We start from the raw sequence: 27,821 nt of genomic DNA, 5'->3' as shown, positions 1-27,821 counted from the left end.
TATATTACAATGATAAACCATTCATTAAGTACTAAACAGTGGCCCTCCTTCAATACAGCAAAAAATGCCCTCATCATTACTAATGTACCCATGAATAAAAATAATTTGCTAGGCAATCACAAACTGATTGGCTAAGAAGAGTTAATGAAGCATCTTTCAAGACCACCACCACCCTTTTTCTAAAAGAAAATTAAGATAGCAATGGTCTCATTCAAACAATTTGGCACCTTCTCCATCCATATAATTCATAACACAAACCACTGAATTGGAACTCGAAAAGGACAAAAGCAGTTCATTGCATTTGTTCGCTAGCAAGCATGCAAAACGGAGCATGTAACAAGACAGAGAGAACACTGTATGTAAAATCGCTTGACCATCCTCCTTGAGGCAAATCATTTTCTCTCCAACATAAAATAAAGCCTTCTTCTTAGGACAGATGAAATGGCTTTTAATCTCCATGCACACACTAATGCTTTGTGGCGTTAGTGTGCACATTTAATTTTGTGTGTGAAGAATAAAATTGTTTTGAACAGGAAGTTTATAAGGAAACACGGCATGTTAATGACCAAGGACTCCGACATTCCGCAAAGAGTTGAAGGGATCATCTTTTTAAGCAAACCACACAAACACACACACACACAAAATAGAGCAGCCTATATAATATATGGTCGACTAAGTCATTCACTAGGTTCGTAGTGAAAGTTTATTGTTCTGTTTTCTAGTACAATAAACTACAAAGTTTATACAGTAAAAAATAACAACAGCCACAAAGCAACAATGCAATTGTAATGCTGACATTCTGCGACAGTACAGAAGAAGAAATGTCCATGGCCTCATTTTTCCACTCTACTGCACGCATAAAAGCTAGAACTACTAATTTTAACACAAAAACCTTTCACATTTAGATGCAAGCTTCATATAACTCGGGGGTGCTGGATATCACCAGGTAGAATTCCAAGGAATGCAATAGGGAAGAACACAAAAAAAATGAAGTTTCGAAAGAAAAGAACCGCACAACTCTCCAGAGGGCGAATGACAAGTTCCACGTCACCCTGTGTTCAGTTCTCATCAAAGCAAACTGCCTGCAGGGAAAAGGAAACTGTTACAGAAAGTAGTTAAGTTTTGTGGACTGTGAGAAAAAAGCAGACTGCTGTTCAGTAGACAGGATTTCCCTCAATTTTTTGAACTGGGGCATTCCAATACCCTCCAGCTACCATGCATCATATAGAGGAGATTGGACATCAAATAGACATGCACAACTGACAAGTCTATCAATGCCCTAATGTCCAAATTATTATTGAGCGGAGAGCGCTATCATTGTTCATTCTTTAGGTCATTCTCAAAAACTCACCAAGACACAGGAGCTCTTACCTCGTAGGTAGAAAAATTCTACTTGACAAATTGTGTCAGATGTATTTTGTGCGATTGAGGGCTCTCTCAGCAAAATGACCACTTTCATCGGTGATTTTCTCCCAATCCGTTTGTCCCACCACAAAACCAATGGCCCTCTTTCTGTCTGCATCCTTCTTTTCTTCAAGGTCTGCCCACCTTACCTACAAAGAACACAGATTCGGGATGATACTCAGTTCCAGAAAACAAAGCGAGACATTTTTGCCAATAATACGGTTTTGCGCTCAGCTAAGGCTTCAGACAGCTTAGAAAAAGGGAAGGCAACTTTACTGGTTCAGCATTCTAGAATGCTCAAAGATTTGCGACCCTCACAAGTTTGCAAGTAGAATTTATTTAGTGTCATATTTTTTAATTAAATTTAGATCCCACATCTTCTTCCGAAGAGCATAGGAACTAGTGCTCTGAATGTGCAAAACAGGGAACCTTTCACGAAGATTTTTGCCCCCTCTTCAGCAGATGCGAAACTGTTCACAAGGAATTTGCTGGGGGAAAAGTGTGTCCCAGTTGCTAAGACTAGAGCGATGACATTCCTTGGCTCTGCTCCATTTGCGTTTAGTTTAGTAGTTGGGCAGGAAGGGGATATGTATAAAGATGCACATCCAAATGTGTATCTTACTACTGTAAGGAAGGGAGTGCTGATGATGTCCAGATGTGATTCTTTCATTTGCATGGCATTACTTTCAATGGGATGCATGGGACAAGGAAACTGCCAGCGCACTGTAGCAAGTTGTCCAGGCAATGAAGATGTGCTCCCTTCCCACCACAATGGATGCAGGTGCGAAAGTGAAAGAAGTGCAGGGTTTTTCCTGTGTCCTCTCCCCACACCCCCTTCCAATGTTTGGTACAAAAAAATCAAACATCGTTACAATTTGGCTTAACACTAAGTGGAACCAATCATTCTTCAGGGAACCTGTACAAACTTCAGGACAGCTGTAATGTGTGTACTCAAGCCATACTGCAAATCTATCAAAAAACCTCCATATTTTCCATTTCCCTACTTATTTAGTGTTTCCTCATCTTCTTATTAAGTAGCCTCTGCTGCCTTTAGCTATAAATGCGTACTAAGCTTTGCTATCTTCCCTGTTTTTACAGGAGCATGACGATATGGATTTTTAGAATAAAATTTCAGAAAGAGAAATTGAATCTAATGGACATTAAAATGAATGCAATGGCCCCACAGTGCTTCCAAACATAGATTAGCTGAACCAAACATATAGTTCATGCTTTATGGAAAACCTTCTGGGTGAGACCCTCTGAGACATTAAACCAAAATTACTTTATTACCCTCTTCTTTCCGGGTTCAGAAGCACGGGTATCATAATCATCTGGAAGCTGAAGATAATCTTCCATTCTGCTGGCAATTGCTTCCCAATCACGCTTCCTCTTAGCACCAGTTCGCAAGCCATCCAATTTGTCTGAGAACAAACATACAGCCTCAGGGTTAAAGGGGAAAAGCACACTTGTGTAATGCCCAATACAAACAAGATGCAAGGGAATGCATTCAGAAGGGCAAGCTGCTATCTTTTAGCAGTGGTATATGCAAGTTCTTGGGTGTCTTCATGAGCCAAATGGCAAAACCCATTTTCACTTTTTTGAAGCATCAATCTGTGATGATCTGGGAGAAAAATTTGTGCTGGATAATCATACAACAGCCCATATAATGTAGCGATACTTGAACATGTTTTTGAAAACGATACAAATTTAAATAGTAAAGGAAGTTTTTAATACCTTGTGTTATGCCAATGCTGTGGCAAATGCGTGCCAGTGCACCTGCCAGATATCTACATTTATTTTTGAAGGACTATAAGACGGCTTTTGAACTGCCTGTGTTGGCGTCAAGGACATTTGACTTGTGGTGCAGAGCACCAGCCATAAAAGGAATAAACCCACAAGCAGTTTCTCACATTCTTCCTTTGCTTGAACGGATATGACTGTCCTCATGTGAAGTTCAGTATTACTGTTCTAATAAACTTTTGGTGTGGTCAATTTTTCCTGAACATTAATCTTTAAAAATGTGTATTATTAGGAAGAAGTTGCTACTGCCGAGAAGCAAATTGGTATGAATAGGTGAAAGTTGTGTCAGAGCTCACAGATATTTTCTATATGGATAATTCCCCCCCCCCCCGAGGTTCATAATGTACTACACAATTCAAATAACGTACTACACAAATTAAAATTATTTATACCAAACTATTTAACGTGTAGAACAGTATGCTTAATGCTAAATGATTCCCAGAGATTGCTATTAAAAATTAGCAAACCTCAAACTATCTGTTTGTAGACAGAGCTTTGCCTTGCCTATTTGCCAGAAAGCAGAAAATATCAATTTAAAGAATTGCAAAAATTAGCTTATTTATTAATCCAGTGAACCAAAGTAGCAGCTATATCTAATTTAACATCAAACTACAAAAGAATTTTCTGTAAATCAGAACAAAAAATGTTAAGTATGAAATAAATTCCATTCAAATAATCTAAACCCTATTTTTTTAAATTTTTGCTGGAACTACTTCAAGCCTGAATGATGATAAATGCTATAAAATGTACATTATTTGGAAGAATAATATTTATCTGTTATTTAGCTACACTTACATTAACCTGTTTTTAAAAGTTAAACACGCTAACTATATCCAATTAAAATTGGCAGTTATAGCTCCAAAGATTGCATCTGCCAATAGTCAGATATAAGTATTTTTAACATTCTGCAATAATAGAAGTGTTTTGAAATCTGAGTGTTATGCACAAATTTGCTCAGGAAAAAAAACACATTTTCTATCAAAGAGTTTAGAATCACGAATAGCAACAATTAATGTATAAATGCCATGTTAGCAGATATCTTTACATATTCATTTAAGATTATAAGATATGAAGTTGGAACTTGTACAAAAGAGGGCCAGGAGCCAAAATGTGCTTGTGTATATGTTGCAGATTTTTCTTTCCATATGCCATTCTTCAATGCTGCATAAAAATATGTTCCGGAACATCACCCCACCTTCAAAGCAACATTGGGGGCGGGGCTATTGGGGGGGGGGGAGAAAATCACTGCTGGTCATGCAGCTCCTTGGACACTGATCCCGGAATCAAATTGTTCTGAATGAAAGCATAAACTGGCATATCTGATCATCAACACAGAAGAGTTTATTCCCTCATTCAGGTGGGATATGAATGATGTATGCAATAGAAAACTGAGAAAGAGGTACTGAACAGAAAGTCCTTGTTCATTCAGCGACCTGTTTCATAATATTTCGTTCCTTTTCACGGTGCATTTTTAAAATGTCATGTAATTTTAAAAGGTGTTATGGCACAATTTCTCCTGCTTATTTCCAATATGGAAGCCCTTCAAGCTTCTTATCAAATGCCATTCACATATGGCTGTATTTTTTTCTGACCATGATGCGTATGTCTTATACAAAGATGCTATAGTGAGTAAACGTCTGCTTAAGCTTTTTTATGTAGTTATTCCACAAGCACATCCATGGTACACTGAGGATTCCAATCACTGAGGTTTTTTCACTGCTTTAGTGACCTCGTTGCATTGTTATGTGTGGTGTTCTTTCTGTTGCCTGCATTTAACTTCCTTGTAAAATAAATTTCCACGAGCAAAGAAAAAAGTGACGTGAACCTTAAAATGCAAAATTCAACAAATACTCACCTCAATAAACATAAAATAAACAAAGAACAGCTTAAGATATAAGGTGCCAATAGTGACAGCCATTTCACACATTGTTTTTATAAAACAGTGGAGACGAACATTAGATCTGTTTTCCATGAAGTTTGATTTGGTACCAAAATAATGCGGGGGAAAATGAATGAAAAGAGTCACTGCAAATGTGAAGTTGTTAGATGGACTCACGATCACTTAGCAGCAGTTACATTTTTAGCTGAGGTAATAATTCATTTGCAAGCAAGTATGCAAGGAAATTTCAGGTACATAGTATTCAGATGAATGCCAATGCAGCATTTTATGTTATAGGCAACATTTACTACAATAAAAGGTTTAGCGTTTTACATACATCTATGAACCAGGAATCTAACACAGTGGCATTTCATTGAGGTTTATGAGGGAGCACTCACAGGGGAAAACATTTGGATCAACATTCAACAGCATTTTGTTTCAGAGCTACTTTGGATGATGATAAGTATTCCTACACTACCTCAATGATTTTCTTTCTAAGTTGCCCTCGTAAAATAACTTTCACCAGGAGGGATGGGAGGTGGGTATGTCAACTATGAATATGACTGGCCATGGTACTTCTGGTAAGGTAAGTTGGGAACGGGAGTGCCTGTGCTTCTGTTCCTATGTGACCAGTCAGCTCAAAAAGGTACTCTGCTCCACGGAAATTGTGCTACAGGGTTCCAAAAATATCCATCTTGAGTTCCTTGCTGTGTAATGTGCGTCTGAAATGACTGAGAGAGGTCACCTGCAGACCTGGTCTGAACTGTCATCAGTATTAACATTTGACACACGATTCTCTTTCCATCTACATCAAAATGGACTACAGAAGCTCTGAACATGTGTTTGGGAATTGGGAACAATTGGGAAAGAGGCTGGAAAAATAAAGATAGACCTTCTGATTAGCTTTAATCAGATGAAAGGTTAAACATTCTTTTTGCCAGCGTGGTCAACCAGACACTTCAGGGAATCCCACCAGAATGGCATGAGGCCAACAGCCCCCCACACCCCTTGCTGGTATCCAGGAACTGGTAGTTAGAAACACTGCCAAGTAAGACTGAAGTACTGTTGGCTGGTGATGTAGTTGAGCAAGAAAGGATCTGGACAGTTCTTGGTGGGCTTGCATTCACCCTAAAGGATTGGGTTTGCAGCCTGGTGTTCTTAGGTCTGGTCTTGCCATGAGTATCCTTCATGGCTCATAGCACCTTTTAAGCAACCTCACTTGGTACACAAACCGTGGTCATTTTTTGAAAAACAAGATCTGACCAGAGTTATGCATGCCTTGATAACCTCCAGATTAGATCAGTGCTATTTGCTTTAAGTGAGATATCCTTTCAAGATCATCCAGAAACTTCAAATAATTTAGAACAAAGTGGCAAGTCTTACCTAGAACCGATAAGACTGATAGAAGGAACATTCTCAACAGCACTTAAAGAGGTTTCCTGTCTTCCAATTTGTTTCTAGGCACAATTCATGATGTTGGCTTGAATTTATAGAGCTCTAAAGCACTTGCTTGGGCCAGGTTAGCTGAAAAACTGCCTATTCCCTAACAAACCTGCCCAGTTATTGTCTTCACAGGTTCTATTAAGCATGCCCCTACCTTTGAGTTGAAATGGAGGGCAACAAAAGCTGGTGCCTTCTGGCTCCTTGCACCATCTGTAGAGCTCCCTCTAATGTCCATTTGTTTAGTACCCTCCTTTGACCATTTTCAAGATGCCAGCTAAAGGCACTGGGTCTTTGCACACCCTTTATTACCTTTGTTTTCACGGCTGTCTTAAAACTGCTTTGAGAGATGGTTAAAATTGCTTTTAACCCCCATCGCCCCAATTGCGGACAGTTATGTTTTGACAATGGACTGAATGATTTATTTACGTGAATTTCAATACCCTTGGAAGCTGCCTCAAATCAAAGCTGAGAGCTGAAGCACTAACATTTTTAAAGTAAATTAATGTAGGACTCTTCCTTATGTAAAAAAATGTTACTGCTGGAAGTTTTACATACAATATTCTTATGAGACTACTGGTTTGTTTACAACAGTCACATAAAGACAAATTGTGCCTCTGCAGTGAGTATGTGACTCCAACAATTATCAGTTCATGAACTTATCTACACACACCTCATTTAGCGTCCACCCAACCATAAGGGCAACACGGTAAGACAGATGTTTCCTACTATTTGTTACAGTGCAACAGTTAGAAATTACAGGAACCCCCAGGTACAGAGTAAGTGAAGGATGTTTCCTATATAATTCTGCCATTTCCTCCCCACTGAATGTAGTATGCACAGCTGAATGTCTTCTATGCAAATCACAATGTACTGCTATCTCCTGCTTCGGCACCTCCAGAATTACCATCAGAAACCTTGGCCACCAGTTCCAAGTCACTAAATATCTAATTTAACCTAATGGACTGAAAGCTCATGAAACTACTATAATACTGAGACGATAGTAAGGAACACTCTCTGAACTTGAACAGGGACTGAATATGTAAAAACCTCTCAATTATGCATTTGTATATAAAATTAATTACTGAATGCAAAAGGAAAAATTTCCTATAGTTACTATAGTTAGTCAGATATACAAGAGTATATAAGGTCAAAATCCACACACTCCCATAAGAAAATTATGTACCGGTAACTATTTACGAACTATGTTAAATCCATCAAGATTTTACACTACGCAGGTATGACAAAATATGACATTGAATTAGAGACAGTAATATATACATTTCTTGCATGTGAAGACTTTATTGGGTAGATTCTTTTCAACTACTTAGCTCTCCAGCATGAGATTTTGGCTGATATTAGGAATTTACGATGCTCTTTTGAGATTTCAATAGCACATCCAACAGAACTTAGCAGCAGAAAAGGTGAAAAGGCTATTTTATGCAAATAGTACAAGCAGTGAAATAGTCTCTTTATACTGCACCCTAACACTGAGTATGAGCGTATACACTGTGTGTGTATGTATTGTGAGCATGCACCAATATTCAAATTCAAACTCTGAAGGGTCACCACACACACTTTGTTTTCCAGCTTATGCTACATACTCTCAATGTAATCCAAAGCAGAGCGATAGCTTCTCAGATAGCATGTTCAATTAAACAATTCTAAATTGATTATGGAAACCCCTTTCCTCTGTTGTATGATTGACACCAACCCAGACTGATATAGATATCTGCTCTGCAGTTTAATATAGATGATTTTATTTACTGTTTCAGATGATTTTTTAACTTTAGTATTGCCGTTGTGTATTACATTGACTTTTACAGCACTGAGACCTCTGTGATAAAGGGCAGGTTATCAGTGCTTTAAATACATTGACAAATGCTGAATATGCCTCCAGTACCTAAAATCCTGGAAGTTAAAGGTACAATGGAACCTTGGAAGCTGAACGTAATCTGCTCTGGAAGGACGTTCGACTTCCGAAACGTTCAAATTCAGAGGCGTGGCTTCCAGCTGGCTGACAGCTGGGCTTTTTGCAGATCAGAAATCGAACGTTCAGATTCCGAGAAATGTTTGAAAACCAGAACATTTACTTCCGGGCTTTCGACATTCGGGAGCCGAAATGTTCGGGAATGAAGTGGTTTGAGAACTGAAGTTCTACTTTACAATGAAGGGAATGGAGTACTTTATTAGTATTTTGTCCAGCAAAGCTTTCAAGACTGATGCTGGAAAGCAGCACTAATGGTTTAATTCAATTTGTTTAACAGAGAAACTGAAAAGTAATGGGAGTTCCTTTATGCCAACATATATCGTATTGTTCGGCTTTGTGTATATATTATTTCTTTCATTATTTCTTTCACAAATGTGCTAATAAAATTGATTTCAATGGTCAGGCCAACTTCCTTTTGAATAAGGTTTATTCCTATGAATCCTATCAAACAAAAGCTGCACTTCTACAAGGCTTTTCGATGCATTATTTAGCCTGGTCAATTAAATTACTGCATTATGGCAGTAGTATAAGAGGAAGCATGCTATTAAAGAAGATGGTTGAAAATAAACGTAAGACAGAAACAAGATGAAGTATGGGCTTCATATCTTCACTCAGAAGTATTGAGGCTTAATTACATGTAAAGAATGAACTGACACTTGATGTCATCACAAGTTGACCAAACTTTGTAGTAACAGTACTTAGACATGCTAGTGGTCATTTGTTGTTCCCAACTATGCTAAAGCAAAGCATAATGCTGAGCAACATATGAAAACTAATCCGTTAATATAAATGCCCGGTAAATAAAATTATAGTGTAAAGAAGAATATAAATTGATTGTATTATCCTCAGCAGCTCAGCAGGAAATGCAAATACAACTCACTTATTTGAATGCTAGAATAAAAGTAACTGCATCACACAAACCACACAAAAAGCTACAAGTTAAAGGATTCGATTATTTGTACCTTTTCCAACAATAAAAGGTAAGTGCATATTACACAGCTCAGAGATATTTGTATTTTCAGAAATGGCATATTCAATTCATATCATTTTGCCTTAGGCAAGTGTTCAGAGCTGCAAACAAGAGATGTGCAAATACTGTCATATATATTTTATTTGGAAAAAAGAAATGAAATACCCACCTAGTTTTGCTTCAGAAGTATCCATCTCCCATTTGCTTTTCGGAATGTAACCCTAAATCATATACAGAGAGAAGCTCGAAGGATTAGAGAGAGATAAGAGACATAACATACATTTTAATTTGCAAAAGCATTATACTGCAAACATTTCCTTAGGGCTACCTGAATGAGAACTGTGAATGGGAAGAATGTTTTTTTAAAATGCAAACTACTGCAAAAAAAAAAATCATAATTCCATCATATCCAGTGCAAGATATCACTCTCAGTAAATAAAGGGCTCCTGAGTCAGTTTACAGCAACAACAGTAGAAATACATATTACATATTTCTCAACGTGGCATGACGTGAAGTATATTTGTGACAAGTCACAGAGACCCAAGCACATCATGGCTCTCCAGATTTCCCCAACTCTGTGTGCTGCATCATAATGCCCTAATTTTTGGGAGGGGGAGAGGGTGGAGCAGGAAGGAGGCTTAAGAGGTTCTAGCTTTTGAGTAAAGAGTTCTACCCATTGTTATTTGCATTCGTTCCAGAGTATTTTCCACAAACATAGGATCAAATTATTTATTCTGAAATAGGTATCTTTTTTCAACCGTACAGAAGAATTCCGCAATTTGTGTTCCGACTACATAGTGTATTTTTATTAAACAATTTTATAATGGCACACATGTTTAATATGAGAGAACATAAAAATGCTGTGCGAATCCAGTTTTATTCCTTTGGCTAACTTTAGATTATATTTTATATGTGAGGATAACTCCATATGCTCAGCTTGAGTTTGATGATGTTTATGTTATATGGTGATAGTCACAGATGTAATGCCAAGTGTAATGTGTGAACTTAAACAAGTCCGGTTCCGATCCAACGGAGCATGTCTGAAGTACTTGATGAGTAACTTGCTTTTTCAAAAATAAGAAGAAATCCCATCAACCAGCTATTTGGTAGCAAATGGGACTGAATACAGTGCTTGTTCTTTCCCCTGAGCAGCTGAAACTATTTCAGCTTTGTAAAGAAAACAATGTTTATGCAGCCCAGGCTGCTGGATTGGAAAGCGGTACTGAGAGAGAAACACATGTTTTGTGAACAAGACTGCCCCATTCAGCTACCGACACACATGCACGGGCCCTCAGTGGACCAAAGTGAAAGTCTGTAATAACGAAAGTACAACCCTAACAATCATTCTTTGTTAAGATTTTATGTGAACGGTGTGTCTCAACTGAATTTAACAAACATTTAACTTCATCCAGCTAGGACAGATGTACAGTTAGTTGGTGGAAAACCTGATCTAGAAGCAGATGTACAACCTGTTTTGGATGTATTCTGCATTCTTTTTGATGAATCAGGTTTGTAGCATGAAGAATGCTCCTTGATCCAGTGCTGATTTTCAAGGTTGTGGCTTGGAGTGTCTTTTACCTGCTTAGGCTGTTATACCAGCTGCTACCTTCCCTGGAAAATTCACATCTGGTTGTAGTCATTTATGCACCACAAAACTTTGTAACCCGCGTTACATGGGGTTGCCCTTGAAAAGTGTCCCAAGACTTTAAATAGTGCAAAATACCACAGCCAGGTTGCCAGCAGGAACGAGCCAGTCAGAGCATATTATTCCAAGTATTGGTTGATCTGCATTGTCTGCTGATTGGTTTTCAAATTCAGTTCAAGGTGTTTGTTCTTACCTTTAAAGCCCAACACATCTTGGGCCCTATGTATCTTAAAGGCCAATGTATCTCTGGTAAGTACTACCTCAAGGGCCTGCACAATGCAAAGTTTGACGGTTGGTGGGTAACGAGTTTGGTGGATGTCCACTAGGAACAGAGAATTTTTAGTAGTACTGCTAGTTCTATGAAATGCTCTCCCCAGAAAAGAATCACCTAGCCCCAAAATGGTATGCCTCCAGGTGCTAGTCAAAAACTTGACTCTTTGGGAAGACATTTGGAGCCCAGTGATTCTGTTCTCTCATGTATGAGTTATTCCATAGTCCCGTGTCCACTGAAATGTCCACTGAAATGACCATGTTGTCTATTTTTGTTCTGCCACTGTGTACTTTTGCTTTGGTTTTTACTGTGCTCTTTTTATTGACCATGTTACTACCTGTCTGGATTATTTATATAATAAAGCATGATATAAATATTTTAAATAAACAAACCTTGTAAACCCTTATAGGTAATTCAGTTCATACAAATCCAATGAATGAGTCTGAATTCCATAAGTACATTTAGTTTCCTCATTTTAGAAATTCAGGAGTTTACTGCTTCTGCGAGAATGTATTAATTTGATCCTTAGTTCAAACCATGAAAAGCAAACAACAGAGGCCGAAGACAGAAGTGAAAAAAGGCAGAGGAGGAACTCGTTTCTTCTTCTGATAGCCCCACAACTGCTGTTCTCATTCCTTCTCCACCCACCCTTTTGAAATACTGCCCCGGTTGTTGCTTTTCCTTACAAAACAAATTGAGGGAAAGGTACACAAAATTTTGTATAGTGTGTAATTTGGCCCTCACTTCTGCTATTAAGAAATGGCATAACACCAATGGGAGTAATTCCGATTTCAAGAATGAAAAGCAAAGAACCTCTCAAATTGGCACAATATCTATCCCTATGTATTTAGAATATTTCCCAGCTATTAGCCATTGGGCCAAATTTCTTCAAGCTGTTTTCAATGGCGCTGAACCTTACCTGTGAGTTCTGCTCACAAAATGGGGCTTCCCTCTCCACTGCAACCTTCTGCACACCTAGAAAAGCAGTTCCTGAGGGTTTGGAGACCCTCTGGAAGGGCATGAAATAAGCGTGGAAAGGCTGCAATGGGAAGAGGGAAGTGCTGAACATATGTAGTATCTTCCCTTGTGTAAGGAGAAGTACCTTTTGCTTGGCATCTTTGGGTCCAAACCATTGTCATTGTGGATCAGAAAATGTGGATCAAGAAGTGGTGAAATAAAAGAAAGTGCACAGTAAGAATAAATGGACTGTTATTCCAATGGAGGGATGTAGAAAGTAGAGTCCCCCGAGATTTGGTATTGGGACAGGCACTTTTTAACAATGTAGAATTAGAGGAGAGAAGTGAGGAGGCCAAGTTTGCTGATGTTCACAGTCATTAAAACAAAGAGAGATTGTGAAGAGCTCTGAAAGGACCTCTCCAAACCGTGATAATGGACGACTAAAATGGCAAATGCATTTTAATGTAAAGAAGAGTAAAGTGATACACGTCGGTGCAAAAAATATAAATCTCACGTATATGTTCAAGCAGTCTGAACTAGTGTTGACTGACCAGGAACAAGACCTTGGGGTCGTAGTGCATAGCTCGATGGATATGTGAATATGTCGACCCAGTGTGCAGCAGCTGTGAAAAAGGCAAATTCCATGCTTCGGATCGTTAGGAAAGGAACTGAAAATAAAATTGCCGACATCATAATGCCGTTTCCCAAATCTATAGTGCAACCTCATTTGGAATACCGTGTGCCTTTCTGGTTGCCTATCCTCAAAAAAGATATTGTAGAATTGGAGAAGGTTCAGGAAAGGGCAACCAAAATGATAAAGGGGATGGAGCATCTCCCCTGTGAGAAGGTTAAAAATATTTCAGACTCTTTGGTTTAGAGAAAAGTTGAGCCAGAGGCAACATGATAGAAGTGCGTTATGCCATGTACGTTATGGAGAAAGTAGATAATTCCCCCCTCGCTCATAGCAACAGAATTCATGGACATCCATCCAACGAACCTGAATGTTTCGAGATTCAGGAAAGACAAAAGAAAGTACTTCTTCACATAGTACACAAATTATGGAATTCTGTCCATAAGAGGCAGTGATGGCCACCAACTTCAGAAGAGAGGCTTTAAAAGAGAATTAGACAAATGCCATCAAGGGCTACTGACCCTGATAGTTGTGTCCACTGTCAGAGGAAGTATGCTTCTGAATAGTATCTGCTTAAGTGCTGTTGATGGGGGAAGGCCCAGGACGCTGGTGACCCTCCTTTGCCAAGGTCCTAAGTCCGTCTTAGGCTAACAAGCTTTGGTATTTGTCGATCCACCTGATGTTTGAAGATCTTCAGGAACAATGCCAACCTCCAGACCGGTCCTCTCAGTCCCTCACTGAGTCAGCAGAAAACAACGCCCCAAAGACTAAACCAGACGCATCGATGACTACATATTTATGAACTGTTCTCAATAAACCTAACTTTTAGTTTAACAGTATAAACCACATTTGTGTGGATTTTTAATAGCTGCTATCCTTCATCCTAATAGTTGTTTCTGATTAACATTCAGAAGGGGATTATTGGGAAACAGTCAGGAACAGGCTACCCTCCTGAGGAAGGCAACATCCTCATGGTCTTTTACATGGTCTGTAAAAGATCAGTGTGTTCCCCCCCCAAAAAAATCTACCTGATGGTGCTGGATCTGCAGACTTTTAAACAAGAGAACTCAGTGGCTATACCAGATGAACACTTTGAGCATCTGAAGCTCTTATACCTTCTGAGGTAAATACTGAATACTCTATGAACATCAAGCCAAAACCATTGCTCTGAGTTGGAGAATATTATCCAAATAGTTCACCTTGCATAGGCATTTAGAGTTCCAAGCTCCAGCTTAATAGGAAGCTCAACCAGCAGTCCACTTTTGTACAAAGCCTTAGAACTGAAATTAAGACAGCAAAAGTACTTACAATGATGAAGTACTACAAATAGAAACCATTGATTCTAGAGCATGGAAACGTCCTTGTGTCCTCATATAATTCACAATGGACCTCCCCACAAGCAGTAATACTATAACTATGTCGCCCTCAAAATATGTAATAAGAATTATGTATCAACTATATATCTGATACACTCATTTTATAACCCTTTAAAATGGTTATATTCCTGTTTGGGTTCTGTAAACAAAAAATGATTTAAAATAAAACTCAAATACATTACTGTAAACGTTCCTTTCAAAATCCTTTCAAAAATAAAAATAAAAATTTGAAAAGTAAATAAACAATTTACCAACTTGAAACATGTCACTAACAAGCTTCTAAAAATGGCTCTTGGCCCAATATACCAGGGAGGAATTAGGAGTTCTGAATATATATGCACTGCGAAGCATTTTGATTATATCACAACTTAAATTTATCCACTATCATAAAGTTTCACTCATTTGAGACATGGAATTATATCTCGTTGTACGTTTAACCTCCAGTATCTTTGTCTTCCAGGTTACCCAAACTTTTATTCTTGCCATCAGAAGAACTTCCAAAGATCTCAGGAGCCAGTTGCTGGGTGGTTTGAGAGATATCAAAATGTTACCAGTCATTGCTGGGGCATCTCCTTTCATCTCTAGCTACTGCTGCTCAACTTCCAGGCAGATCAGCAAAGCCAACTGAATTCCAGATGCTGGGATTTGGCTGTTTGCGGTGCATATATTAATATACATATACATATTGTTGTTGTTTAGTCGTGTCCGACTCTTCGTGACCCCATGGACCAGAGCACGCCAGGCACTCTTGTCTTCCACTGCCTCCCGCAATTTGGTCAAACTCATGCTGGTAGCTTCGAGAACACCATCCAACCATCTTGGCCTCTGTTGTCCCCTTCTCCTTGTGCCCTCCATCTTTCCCAACATCAGGGTCTTTTCCAGGGAGTCTTCTCTTCTCATGAGGTAGCCAAAGTATTGGAGCCTCAGCTTCATGATCTGTCCTTCCAGTGAGCACTCAGGGCTGATTTCCATATACATATACGTGTGTGTGCGTGTGCGCAAGAATAATCAAAGAAACATGGTCTCCATAAAACAGTCAGGATCACCTCAGCTTTGCTTGTTCAAATTATTGTCCCCAAAAAGCAGGAATATGTATCAAAGTCCAAAGAGGCCGTTCCACTGGCATGATGCTCGTAGCTTCCAGCTGGTTTTTGCAGTTCCTTGAGTAACTGTTTTACCTTGATATTGGTTATTTCTTTGTCAGAGATGCATCAATTATTTCTTCACATGTCTCTGAATACACGACCTTCTCATGGTTCAATTATATATGAATCTCAGAAATCTCATAAGTAAGCTGCAGAACCCAAGAATAGTCAAAATCAACTGATGCATGGCACTTTGTCTTCTTCAGGAACTTCAATTCAGAATTCTTTTTGGGGTGAACTGGTTCAGGATCTTGAAGTTCAGAAAGTGTTAATTTTGCCCTATTATCACTGAAGGGGAGGGAAGGTACCAGTGGAACTTCCTTGATGAGTTGTTCAACAGTAAAATGTAAGACCTGTAAGTGCTGTTCAACAGTCGAAACGACTACCTTCCATATCTCAGAAATAAGCAATCGCACCAAAAGCTTAATTGGATTTCTTCTTTTTTAGTGGGGAGGCTTGGCCTGGTTAGGAAAGACAGGACAAATCTGGCACAATACACACAATCCAGCTGTTCTCTCTCTCGGACATCTTGGCTGGGGACTGTGCATTGCCATATGCTGTAGAAGAGCTGTAACAACAACCCACTTCCCACAGGCAATGGATTCTGTGTTGGGCTGTTGTCCGATTTCTTCCTGACTTTGGTGTTGCATTAGAAAGAGGGGCCTATCTGGTTGTCAGCTTCTTAACCAAGCAATATTGGATCTTCTAGCTTCCTGTAAGCCATTAAACATGTAATCTCCACTCATGCAGAGCAAAGGAAACAACAACCTCCCTTTGGCTATGAGACTTATGTTCCAATGTTCCATTCCATTGGAACACGTAATGCTGGTGGTCAACAAAAGAGGTTTAAAGACTCAAGGCAAATCTAAAAAAAAAAATGTAGTATAAACACCAACAACTCGGAAACACTGGCCTGCGAGCGCTCCAATTGGAGAACAGCTTTTACCATAGGTGTCATGGGCGTTGAAGACTCTCAAACTCAGGTCAAAAGGGAGAAAGGTGCATAGAGGAAGGCGCGCTTGGCAAACCCTCACCATGATCAACTCTAGCCCGGAAACCTATGTCCCCACTGTGGAAGGACGTGTGGATCCAGAATTAGCCTCCACAGTCACTTACTGTTACTCACTGTTAAAACCGTGTTTATGGAAGACAATCTTACTTGGCTGTGAGTGATCACCAAAGAAGTAGTAGTTCAAATGTTTTAGCCATAAGTTTCTACAGAACACATTGCCCAACATGGAACATGAAGCAAACTATCCTTATCTGCCAAAGTAAAGTTATGTAGGTCCTCCAACAATTGCTTATGACCAGTCTCAGTGAAGATTTTTCCTGTCTTGAACTATTTCATTCCCATCTTTAAGAGCTTTTAACCTCAGGTTATAGAGATGACATATATGCTTCTGGTAGAAACATTCAGTACTACCACAGTCTTTTATGGCACAGCAGAGATTGCAGGGGACTGTTTATGCACTTTTAAAGTATCTGAGAGACTCATGCACTTGAACAGCAATGACATGAGGAACATCTCTCAGAAGATAGTCTTACCGTTTGAATTCCAGTTGATTTCCAGCTGGAAATTTTGGTCACCTGGGACCATGCCCTGATGTGCCTGTGGAATATACTATCTGCATTTCGCCTAAAATGGCTACTACTCCAAAAGCAGTCTCCATGCTAGGCCAAAAAGAATAAAAAGAACATGTCTGTGGAATTATCCTGCCCTTCAACCAAGGTGCTAGCAGGATGTGAAGATGGAAAGTGGAATATAGAATCCAAGAAAGGATCGTTAGTACTGTGTTTCAGCATATCCTAACATTTCCTACTTTGTAGTCCCCTTCAAGAGGAAAGAGAGTGAAAGATGTCCCCTCTCTCAGACATCGGTGATTACATTAATGATGTGTCTTGCCTCTGCATCAGAGTTCCAGAGGAATTCTGTCCTCCATTCAGAAGGCTGTATTGAAAGTACTTTGTTGCAGGAATGTCACGTTTAAAGAGTTCTGCTTTTTGGAGTTGGGAGAACAATTTGCCTCTTTGCTGACTGCTCTCTTATCAGCTGAATGAGAAGGAAATATTTTACTTAAGATCTTCAAAGGCTGAAATCCTGTAGTGGGGGCTTGCTTCTGAATAAACAAGCACAGGATTTCAATCCAAGAGCTATTTCTTATAGCTAGAAAAAGTTTAGTTAAGAACAGTTCTTCAGAAAACAGCAAAACGAAACTAACAATCTGAACATCTCTTTCTACATTCAAGATTTCAAAGAAAATTTTTCCATTCTAAAATAATGAAGTATAAATCCAGAACTCCCATATTGCTGGAAATGGTATCAGCCAGGGGGAGGGGATTTGGATTTTAGTGCAGACAGAATCCCTGTTAGGCACTGTAGTAAGATAAATTTGTTGATGGGGTTGGGCTGGTGTGTTTCCTACCAGTTCACTCTCTTCCTCCTCTGCATCTTTTTTGTTTTCTTCTTTCTGATCTTCAATGTTGGCATCAAAATCCTCCATCTCCACCTAAGCCAAGGTACAATTTGAAAACTACACATTACCTGTTTGCTAGAGATGTTGCAGCACTAACTTTGTACTTAAATAAGAGAGACTCAAAAACATTTCTTTAAATCAAAGATATGTATATACTATACAAGTAAGATTTATCTTTTCTGCAGAACTGTACTGTATTTATTTATTCTTCTATTTCTCACCTCAGAAATTGATGAGAAATTTGCAACTTGCTTTTCTGTTCCACACACGTTCTTTAATACTGATAACTTTACATTACACCCTAGAATTCCGGAGTGATGGCTGCTAGCAAAATGGAGAGAAGCATACTCACAAAAATAACTCTTGCTAAGTCTGACCTTTAAGACATTGAACTGAAATGACTGAGAATTGTAAGTAAGCAACGAACTTTACTTTTCTTTCTTCTTCGCTCTCCACTCCCCTGCTTCCTACAATACTCTCTAAGGTGTATTAGGATACTTCCAATTATTGTGGATATTGCTTCTAATCTCCACTATGGGCCATGGCAAGCGGCCAAGGGACCTGGATGAGGCAATGCCTCCCCCGAGGCCCAAACAGTCCAAGATTGATACTTTTTTTCTTAACTGTAATAGAAATAATGAGGAAGTTAGCTACATGGTTGAAACTCACAATCGTTTTAATCCTTTAATTGACCTCGCAGCCGATATAGAAGTGGAGGGGGTGAACTCGAAGACAACGAATAATGCCAACGATAATGACAAAGAGGTGAGAGCCACCTCGAAGGGGGAGCCCGAGTTGGCCCTCGGCGATGGCATGGGACTCGATCATTTCCAATTAATAACCAGGACCCTGCGCTGCATCTTTAAGAGCATAAATGGGATCTCCATGCAGGTGGATAATCTCCACCAAAAGCTTGAGGCCCATTTGCTAGAGCTCCAGCTCAACCACACTCTGCCTCCGAGGGATTTAAAGGGACAGAGGTATACCTCCCTTATTAGACATGAAAGTGGTACTGGTGGTCACCTCCTAAAAACTCAATTGGACTCTCAATCTCTGATTTTACAACCAAACAAAATATGTCTAACTATACACAGTAGGAACCCCAGGTCCCCAAGGTGGAATAATTTGAGAGATGTCAAAGATCATCTGAGGCAACTCCTTCAGATTTGGCCTCCGCTAATAGACCTCAGTACAGTGAAACTTTTAAACTACCACCATCGGCTCCAAAAAGTATTGCTCTCCTTCCAGTCTCCAAAAATTCCCTCCATACTGGTTAGGCGTAAAGCGTTTCTGGCCACCTGGGGCATCTTCCCAACAAGAGTCTTTAATGACACCAGGATTAAACCTCTCTTCCGCAGCACCGTACAAAAAGGTAGCTGCCCGCCAGACAGGCGCGACTCAGTCTTGAAACTCAAGCTGTTCACCCGGGAACCTCACCCTCCCTCTCAGCCCAAGCTTCCTGGTTTATCTACTCCAGCAACAAAGAAGCATGACCAAAGCGGGCCCAGCCATCTGGATATCTCAGAGGAGAGGGACCTTATTTCATCCTATGGCGAGTTGCCATTAGTAGAACAGCAGGAAGATATAAACAGGCTTGATACACTCAAGCAGCATCTTACACATGCACTTCAAGAGAAAATCTCCTCAAATCCTGGACATAGCAACCTATTAAATCAAAGGAAACCAGTTATGAAGGGGCTAACACCCCAGAAACCCCTGCCAAATACTGGGACTCCAATAACGGATGATTTGGCAGTCTGCCTGGCGGAAGCTCCTCATACACCGTCGCAACGCAGACCCCCTTCACCTCTACTAATAGATCTGCAATCAACTACCTCGTCCTCCGCCTTAAAGAGTAACGCGCCAAACACACCTCATCCTGGTAATCTGTCAATGTCCTATTCTTCTATGCCTGACCTGGAGTCTTCATTCAGTGCGGTCCAGTCAAATGACTCTATATCCTCGTCCTTTGCCAGTCAACCTCTTTTGGTAGAACCTCATTTATCCGCAACCTTTTCAAGCCAATATATAAACGTTAAGGAACCCACTGTGCAAAGAGACAACTTAGGTTTTACTGAAGACCCTGCTGGTCACATCAATCAACTCACCACCCCTTCGATACCTTCGGTAGTACCTCGCCTGGAGCTGTCTCAGACCCCTGGCAATGTCCTTCCCACCAGCAACCAGAGCAATTGACTAGCACATAGTCCCTCCTCAAATTGCTTTAATGTGCTATCCTGGAATGTGGCAGGATGGACGTCCAAACAGGATGACGGGGATATGAAAGAGTTTTTAGCGAAATTCCAGATTATGGGTATACAAGAGACCTGGTGCTTAGAATCTTCACCCCCCCCATCCCTTCCGGGCTATGACGCCTTTGTGATTCCTGCGACCAAAACACACTTGTATGGGCGCCCTAGTGGAGGCCTGGTAACATTTGTTTCGCAGGAGCTTCAGCTTAATATCTCTCCTATCTTTTGGTTAGAGAGTAATTACATTCAAACTTTGCACATCACTAACAGCTCGCTTGGGGAATTCATATGTGTAAACTTGTACAATCCATCTACCTACTCCTCCTCTCACTCAAATCAGCTTTGGGAGGATTTAAGATTTATTCTAGATAAATCTGGGGCTGAATTTCCAAAGTCAGAGATCCTTATAATGGGGGACTTCAATGCCAGAATCGGAGCAGATATAAGCTTATTCACCGATAAGTCGCAATTATTCATAGAAGAGGAGTGGTTTCCTACGTGGAATTCACAGGACAAGACCATTAATAGGGCTGGCATCATACTGCTGGAGTTCACTATAAACTGCGGGCTGCACAGCTTGCACGGCACACCCAAAGACTGGTCCGGGGGATACTATACTTTTCTAGGATCTAGAGGGGCAAGTGTTATAGATTACATCTGGTCCTCCTCAGCATTTAATGATGAGGCATACTGTTTCAATGTGTTCAACAGAACCGAAAGTGACCACCTTCCAATTGCCATCTCCTTTCACCACACACAGCTGGGGCCTCCCAGCTCACCACACCCCCAGGATTCACCGACCCTGGCCCCCGGACGCAAGAAGTGGGACATCTACCTGGAGCAAGACATAAAAGTCCTCCTAAATTCCCCTGAGATCCTAGCCCTGAAAGCTCAGCTGTTAACAACGAATGTGAATCATTTCTCAATTTTCCAGCAAATTCTAGTCTACTTGCTCCCTTCGCTTACGAAACCTTCCCGTGCGATTCTATCCTGGAAGAATCAAACCTGGTTCGACCAAGAATGCAAACAGTGCAGAAGTAGGCTTAGATTTCTCCAGTCAGACATGAAAGCAGACAGCACTCAGAGCAAAATCAGGGAGTTAGCCCAATTTCGTTCATACTATAAGAAGCTGCTCCAACATAAGAAATTGCTCTTTGCGAAAGAACGCTGGTCGGCTCTGTCAGTGGCCATTAAAACCCGTGACGACAAGAAATTTTGGAATTTAATCAATGCAGGTCTAAGACCCCCCTCATTCATTGTTAATAACATCACAGCAGCCAGCTGGCACTCTCACTTTGCTCAGCTGTATTCCACCTCAGATTCTGACGTAAATGTAGTCACCACCCTTCCAGCATCTGCCTTGCCCACCTGGGAGCCAGTCTCCCCAGAGAGATGTACTCAACTAATTAGCATGCTATCAGGGGATAAATCCCCGGGGGAGGATATGATACCACCTGAGGTATTCTTATCGAACCAGTCGTGGTGGGCCCCTATCTTAGCATCTCTCTTTACCACCATTAATGCTACTCTTAAGATTCCACCTAACTGGAAACAGAGCATAGTTATCCCAATACATAAAAAGGGGGACCCACAAGATCCGCGCAACTACCGACCTATCAGCCTGTTGGACATATCATACAAGGTTTACTCTAGATTCTTGCTAGAGAAATTAATTGAGTGGGCAGAAGAAACAAAGCTATTCCATCCGGAACAGGCTGGCTTCCGCAAAGGTCACAGCACATCTGGCCAATGTCTTGTTCTACTTACCCTGATTGATAAATACCTAAACAGGTTCAACTGCAAATTACACGCGGCTTTTGTGGACCTGACCTCCGCCTTTGACTCCATTCCCAGAGATAGGCTATGGCAGAAGCTTAGTCATACCAGCATAGATAAGAGACTCCTCCTCCTTCTTATGGAAATTCATAATGACATATCGGCCAGAGTAAAATTCGGCCCTCTGGGAGCTCTTTCTGATTCTTTCCCTCTGAATAAAGGGGTCAAACAGGGCTGCCTCTTGGCCCCTTTTCTATTCAATTTCTATATCAATGACATCGTCACAACTATGAAGGCCCTAAATCAATCTGCCCCCTCCTTACAACAGCTTAAGATCCCCATATTACTCTATGCGGACGACATGGTGATACTGTCATTAACCAAGCTGGGCTTAAACAACATGCTCAGAGGGCTCATGACATATTGTGATACCAACTCCCTTAAAATTAATTTCGCCAAAACCAAAATTCTTACTTTTGGCATGAAAACTCGGAAGTCACTCTGGAATTTTGAGGGCCATTCTATTGAACATTGTTCAGCATTCAAGTATTTGGGTATCATTTTTCAGCATGGGCTTAGCTGGTCAGCTCACCTAAATACAACCATCCTGGCTGCCCGCAGAACCATCAAAGCCTTGGAGAAATTCTACTATGCAAAAGGCGGCCAGCTGGTTCCACCAATCAGAAAAGCATTTATCAGCAAAGTCCTCCCGATGTTATTGTATGGGGTTGAAATCTGGGGGTGGAATTTAAAAACACTACAACGGCTGGAGATTCTACAAAACTCTTTTGCACGGAAGATACTGGGTCTCCCCAAGGGCTCGGTTGCAGCACAGTTAAGAACAGAACTGGGCCTCCCCTCCATTGTTGCGAGAGCCCACATTAGAATTATTAGCTTTTATTGTAAATTAATCAATGCCCCAGGTCCCCTACTAGCCAGGCAAGCCTTTTTAACGTGTTCTCAAAGCAATAAATGGTCCAAGGCCATGGTGACTATTACTGCACGCTACTCTCTCCCAAATCTTGACTCGCTGTCCTCTTGGGACAAACATAAAATCCGGGCCTGGATTCTTACAAGAGACGAGGCCATGGACCGGGCACAGTCCACCTCAGCTCGCCTCTCCATGTGGCTCCCTAAAGTGAAAGTGGTAAGATCACTTGCCAACTACTTGATAGACCTGACGGAGCCCAACTTGAGAAGAGCGTTTACTATGGCCCGCTTCCATTCTATACCCACGGCCTTCCTGCAGGGGATTTATTCTAAGACCCCTATTACCCAGCGTCTATGTCCATGCACAACGAATGAAGTAGAGGACTTCATACATTTCTTTTTCTACTGTCCTATTTATGAGCCAATAAGATCTAAGCTCCTCCTTTTGATCCCGTCCACCATTACATCTAAGGAAGACTGTTTGAAATCGCTTCTTGTGGACGCAAATCCCCAAATCTCACGTGGGGTGGCAATATTCATAGTGCAGGCTCTGAAACTCAGGGCTACTCTGACAGGGTAGCGTGCCCTAGACCTGGACCTGTTTTAATCTTTTTATTACTTTTAACTCAATATGCTGAGTCTGTTCTGGGGCCATTTTGTGCTTTATATATACCCGCATACTAGTTTTTGGGCGCTGGCTATTATATCTTTGCATTATTGTCTTCGGGTAACTTAAATGTCACTACGCCAGCCAAAACACCTGAATTTTGCTGGGTTGCTTGTCTCTAGTTTGTCTTTTTTCTTTTTTGTATTGTCTTATTTTGCTATGGCAGTTTGCTAATGCAATAAAGGGTTTAATTAATTTACATTACACCTCTCTTTCTCTCCACATATATGCAAATATGTTGCTTTAAAAAACCCCTCAAAATGTACACATTCCTATGCTTTCTTACAGTGGCAGACAACTTTAAAAGTCTTGAGCAGATGATTTTCTTCAGACACTTGTTATGCCTGTATTAAGTGTGAAAATGTGTATTTGTACCCATAGTATACTGTATAGGATCCTATGTCACTGGCCCATACAATTACAGTAATCTCTTTCAGAAAGCTATTTACTCAAGAGTGAAAGAGAGAAAGACTTTACTTTATGGAATGATATCAGTCAAACCACTATGTTTTGCTGTGTGTTTCCTCATGGGAGTCCTCTGGCGGCTTTGGGAGTGTACAATTCTTCCAGATGTCTACTACTTTTCAATTTAAGATTTCACTAAGCAATGACTCTTTAGTCAAATCCTTTACCTGCTTTCCACTTTAATAACTACAGTGGTACCTCGGGTTACATACGCTTCAGGTTACAGACTCCGCTAACCCAGAAATAGTACCTCGGGTTAAGAACTTTGCTCCAGGATAAGAACAGAAATCAAGCTCCGGCGGTGTGGCGGCAGCAGGAGGCCCCATTAGCTAAAGTGGTGCTTCATGTTAAGAACAGTTTCAGGTTAAGAACGGACCTCCGGAACGAATTAAGTACTTAACCCGAGGTACCGCTGTATTCATCTTTTCTACAGCCATGAATATCATATACATGGATAAGTTGGCTTCTTGGAAATCTCACCTCTTCAATAGCAGCATCTTGTAGCAAAGAGCGAATGTCTAAGCGTATCATATGACGGGGTGCTGTTTCCCAATGATCAGCCATCTGGAATTGGGAAATGAGAGTTGGAGCAGTTTCTACAATATTCAGTATAAAGAATGCTTTGGCTACTAGGGCCAATGCGGTACCATAAAATGTAGTACCTTCAAAAGAGACAAGTTTGCCTCCCCTACTCCCCACAAGGATGAGTAATTCCTGTAGCTCTAAGAAAATGTTAGTTACCTCTGTGACTCCAAAACTTTATAAAGTTACCTTACTGATCTCCTTGAGCTTGCGTCCATGGACATTTCTCTTGCAACAAGTTTGGTTGTCTGCAGTAATTTCAGCTAGGTAGACCTAGAAAGCATGGTGTTGGGGGGGGGGGGAGGAGAGAATGTGCTCAGAAACATCTGATTCATCCCCAACATATTTTCCAAAGTAAGCTTGGTGAACTAGGGAGAAGGAGTGTGTGCAAATTTAAATGGAAAAGGCAAGGCTAAATAAAAGAAAGCACGATCAGTGCCAAGGATCCATTTGGACTTATATACGGAAAGCGACTGGCCTGTGTGCTCATGCCCCTCAGTCATTTCTTGGATTTTATTGCTCTTTTCTAGAGAGGCTTTCAAAGTAATTAACAACAGAACAACAAGTATATTATAAAAACAAAGCACTGTAAAGGCAGCATTAAACTATGTGGCAAACTCAAAACAACAATTCCCCAGTCAACTACAGCACCTGCATCAGGAACTTTTTATTGTCTTTCTTTAGGTGGAGACAAAAAAAATGTTACTCTGATGGCAGGGAATTCCACAACTGGCTGCCATTCTAAGTTGCAAAAGGGGAAAGTGGGCCGTATTATTTTCTTCGGATTTCCACACAGCTTCCTACCTTCCACACCCCATCATCCTGCTAGTTTTTTTTCTATCATGGCCTGGTTAGATATGCTTCCAAGTCAGGCCAGGATCTCTGCTTGGGCAAAAATCTAGTTTAGGCCTTGCCCTTATGTTTCACTAACCTTGCACTCTGCCTCCAGCCTGCTTGTTTCCCCCCTTACTGACTGCTTCAGGACATCTTAGACCCTTGCATGTCACCTCAATTTCAACTGAGGCCATTAAGAGAGATTTAAGAGGCTACCTAACATGACATCAGACAATTGGTCCATCTAGCTCAGAACTGTCTACCCTGACTGGCAATGGTTTGCCAGGGTGTCAGATAGGAATACTTCCCAGCCCTACCTGCTAATATCAGGGACTGAAACTGAAATTTTCTGGGCTCCAATCACCCCCTTAACATTCTTGGCAGTACTGTCCTTATAACCTAACAGGTACCCAAGTTTGAGTTTGCCTTGGCTGCCAGTGGCCCAGTATTAATGCTCAGGGTTCAAGGGCATGGAAAACCTGTTTTAGAACAGCTAACAATGGCAGAGATTATCCAATAATATTTACCTCAAAACCTTTTGTTTTTGCAGCACTCCAGAACTGCTCAAAATGGCGTACTCTGTCATTAATGGCATCAAGGATGATAAAGGGGAAAAACCCATCATCCAAAGTCTTTTTGAAAGTTTTGAATAAGCTGGCACGATAGATTTCTTCCATATCAGCTTCATATTCATACTCCAAAATCTGCTCCAGAAAAAAGAGAAGGTTAGCTAAAAGAAGAACGAGGCCTTCTTGCTAAAGTCTGAAATTCAGTTACTGCTATCACATATGCTGGTAAATATATCACATATACTGGTAAATACTACATAATAAAATTGTAAGGATGCCATCATACTGCAGTTCCCATGACTGCCAATAGATGGCCATGGGAACATTCAGGACTTCAAAGCGCAACATGGTGCTGTCTGAAAGCCCTATGCAGCCCAGCTTTCCTATCTGTGCCTCCTGTTGTCATTGAACGCTACTGCAGTGGTCCAAACGTAATGGAGAAGAAATATGTTGCAAAAGTTGGATCCAGACATATGCTGGAGGAAGATGGGTTGGGTTTTTTTTTGTTTTTTAAAAAACCAATTATTCCTCCCCCCTACAGTCCCCCATATCCTAAGAAAATATGTTCCAGAGGATTGGGAGGAAGGGAGGAAGGGAAAGAGTTGAAAAATCAGGGAGAATCTCTGTTGGATCTTAGTGCCTTCCACAAACAGAAGGATCCTTTCTGTAGTCAGGTGGGACGCTATGGATCTAAGACAATGAGCTAATCAACAACTGAAATGGAGTACCTTCTTTTTAACTCTTTTCTTTGTATCAGGGTCTCTCTCTTCTTTCTCTATTTCAGTGATAAAATAGTCGTCCAGGCTGAGCACTCTGGGTGCAGCTCCTCCACATTCAACTTCCTTATCCTGGGAAGGAAACACACAATTAATAAATAGCCTGCATTTAATGGTGCAAGTGCTTCAACTCAGAACATACAGCACCCCCTCACAGTTAGTAAGAGGGGATTCTGTTTTCCCCTCTTCATTTCAAGTCAATCCAGCCGCTATATATTTTAGAGCTCTGAATGATTAAATAAAGGAAACTGTGCACTCAGACAGCTGGGACCAAAATGCAAGCGCGTTCCACTCTTCAGTGAAGACTGAAGATGCCAAAGAAAGCTGCTGGTTATTCACTCACCCTGATAAGCTTAGCAACGTGAGTCTTTCCACTGCCTGGCAATCCTCTCATGATAATGACAATCTAAAACAAAGACAGCATAAATTAATTGTGTTATTATTTACATATTCACTGCATTTAAACACCGCCTTTCTGCCAAGGCACGCAAGGTGGTTTACGCTTCTTTATTGTAACAACTTCACTGTTCTCTCACTGGGAGCTGCTGAGAGAAACATTTTGCAACCACAGCATCAACCAGGCACCACCTTTAGCAGCATGGGGAATGTAATGGCAGACCAGTGAACTCCTCTTCTTGCTTGCTACTCAGACATGGCAGCCCCTGTGTGGGGATTGCTTTCACCCTCACTGGGTAGCAAGCAAGGGGAGGGGAGATGTGGCTGAGCTTGGAGAGCAGAACTGCATCCAAATTCAGTCAAACTTTGGAAGGCATGGGTATCTGTCTGGGGAGATTATAGGTAAAGGGACCCCTGCCCATACGGGCCAGTCTTGACAGACTCTAGGGTTGTGCGCCCATCTCACTCAAAGAGGCCAGGGGCCAGCACTGTCCGAAGACACTTCCGGGTCACGTGGCCAGCGTGATGTCAGGGAAGAGTTAGAAGTTTTCAGTTTATCAGAGGGAGAAAGCATTCCCCAAGGGGGGAGGGA

At 40.8% G+C, this 27,821-nt stretch overlaps 1 protein-coding gene across 7 annotated transcripts in view; it reads right to left on the bottom strand.

Moving 5' to 3' along the window:
- Positions 1–685: 685 nt before the first annotated feature.
- YLPM1 (YLP motif containing 1) overlaps positions 686–27,821 on the bottom strand; it is a 65,411-nt gene continuing 38,275 nt past the window's right edge. For 4 of the 7 annotated variants that reach the window (XM_083446947.1, XM_083446945.1, XM_083446946.1 and 1 more), the window contains 10 exons: positions 27,177–27,239; positions 26,786–26,905; positions 26,016–26,192; positions 24,844–24,927; positions 24,553–24,636; positions 17,932–18,015; positions 9,653–9,704; positions 2,695–2,825; positions 1,372–1,553; positions 686–1,082 (listed from right to left, as the gene is read on the bottom strand). In XM_083446947.1, coding sequence (XP_083303073.1) covers positions 1,407–1,553; positions 2,695–2,825; positions 9,653–9,704; positions 17,932–18,015; positions 24,553–24,636; positions 24,844–24,927; positions 26,016–26,192; positions 26,786–26,905; positions 27,177–27,239 — 942 coding nt within the window. In that variant the 3' untranslated portion in view covers positions 686–1,082; positions 1,372–1,406. The remainder of the gene's footprint in view (positions 1,083–1,371; positions 1,554–2,694; positions 2,826–9,652; positions 9,705–17,931; positions 18,016–24,552; positions 24,637–24,843; positions 24,928–26,015; positions 26,193–26,785; positions 26,906–27,176; positions 27,240–27,821) is intronic. The other 3 variants (XR_014512722.1, XR_014512723.1, XR_014512724.1) reach the window with 1 other exon arrangement.

This window comes from Podarcis tiliguerta (genome assembly GCF_965153285.1).
Source record: "Podarcis tiliguerta genome assembly, chromosome: 1".
NCBI classification, from domain to species: Eukaryota; Metazoa; Chordata; class Lepidosauria; order Squamata; family Lacertidae; genus Podarcis; species Podarcis tiliguerta.
The sequence above is the reverse complement of the archived record's forward strand: the minus strand, read 5'-3'. Positions and strand labels throughout refer to the sequence as shown.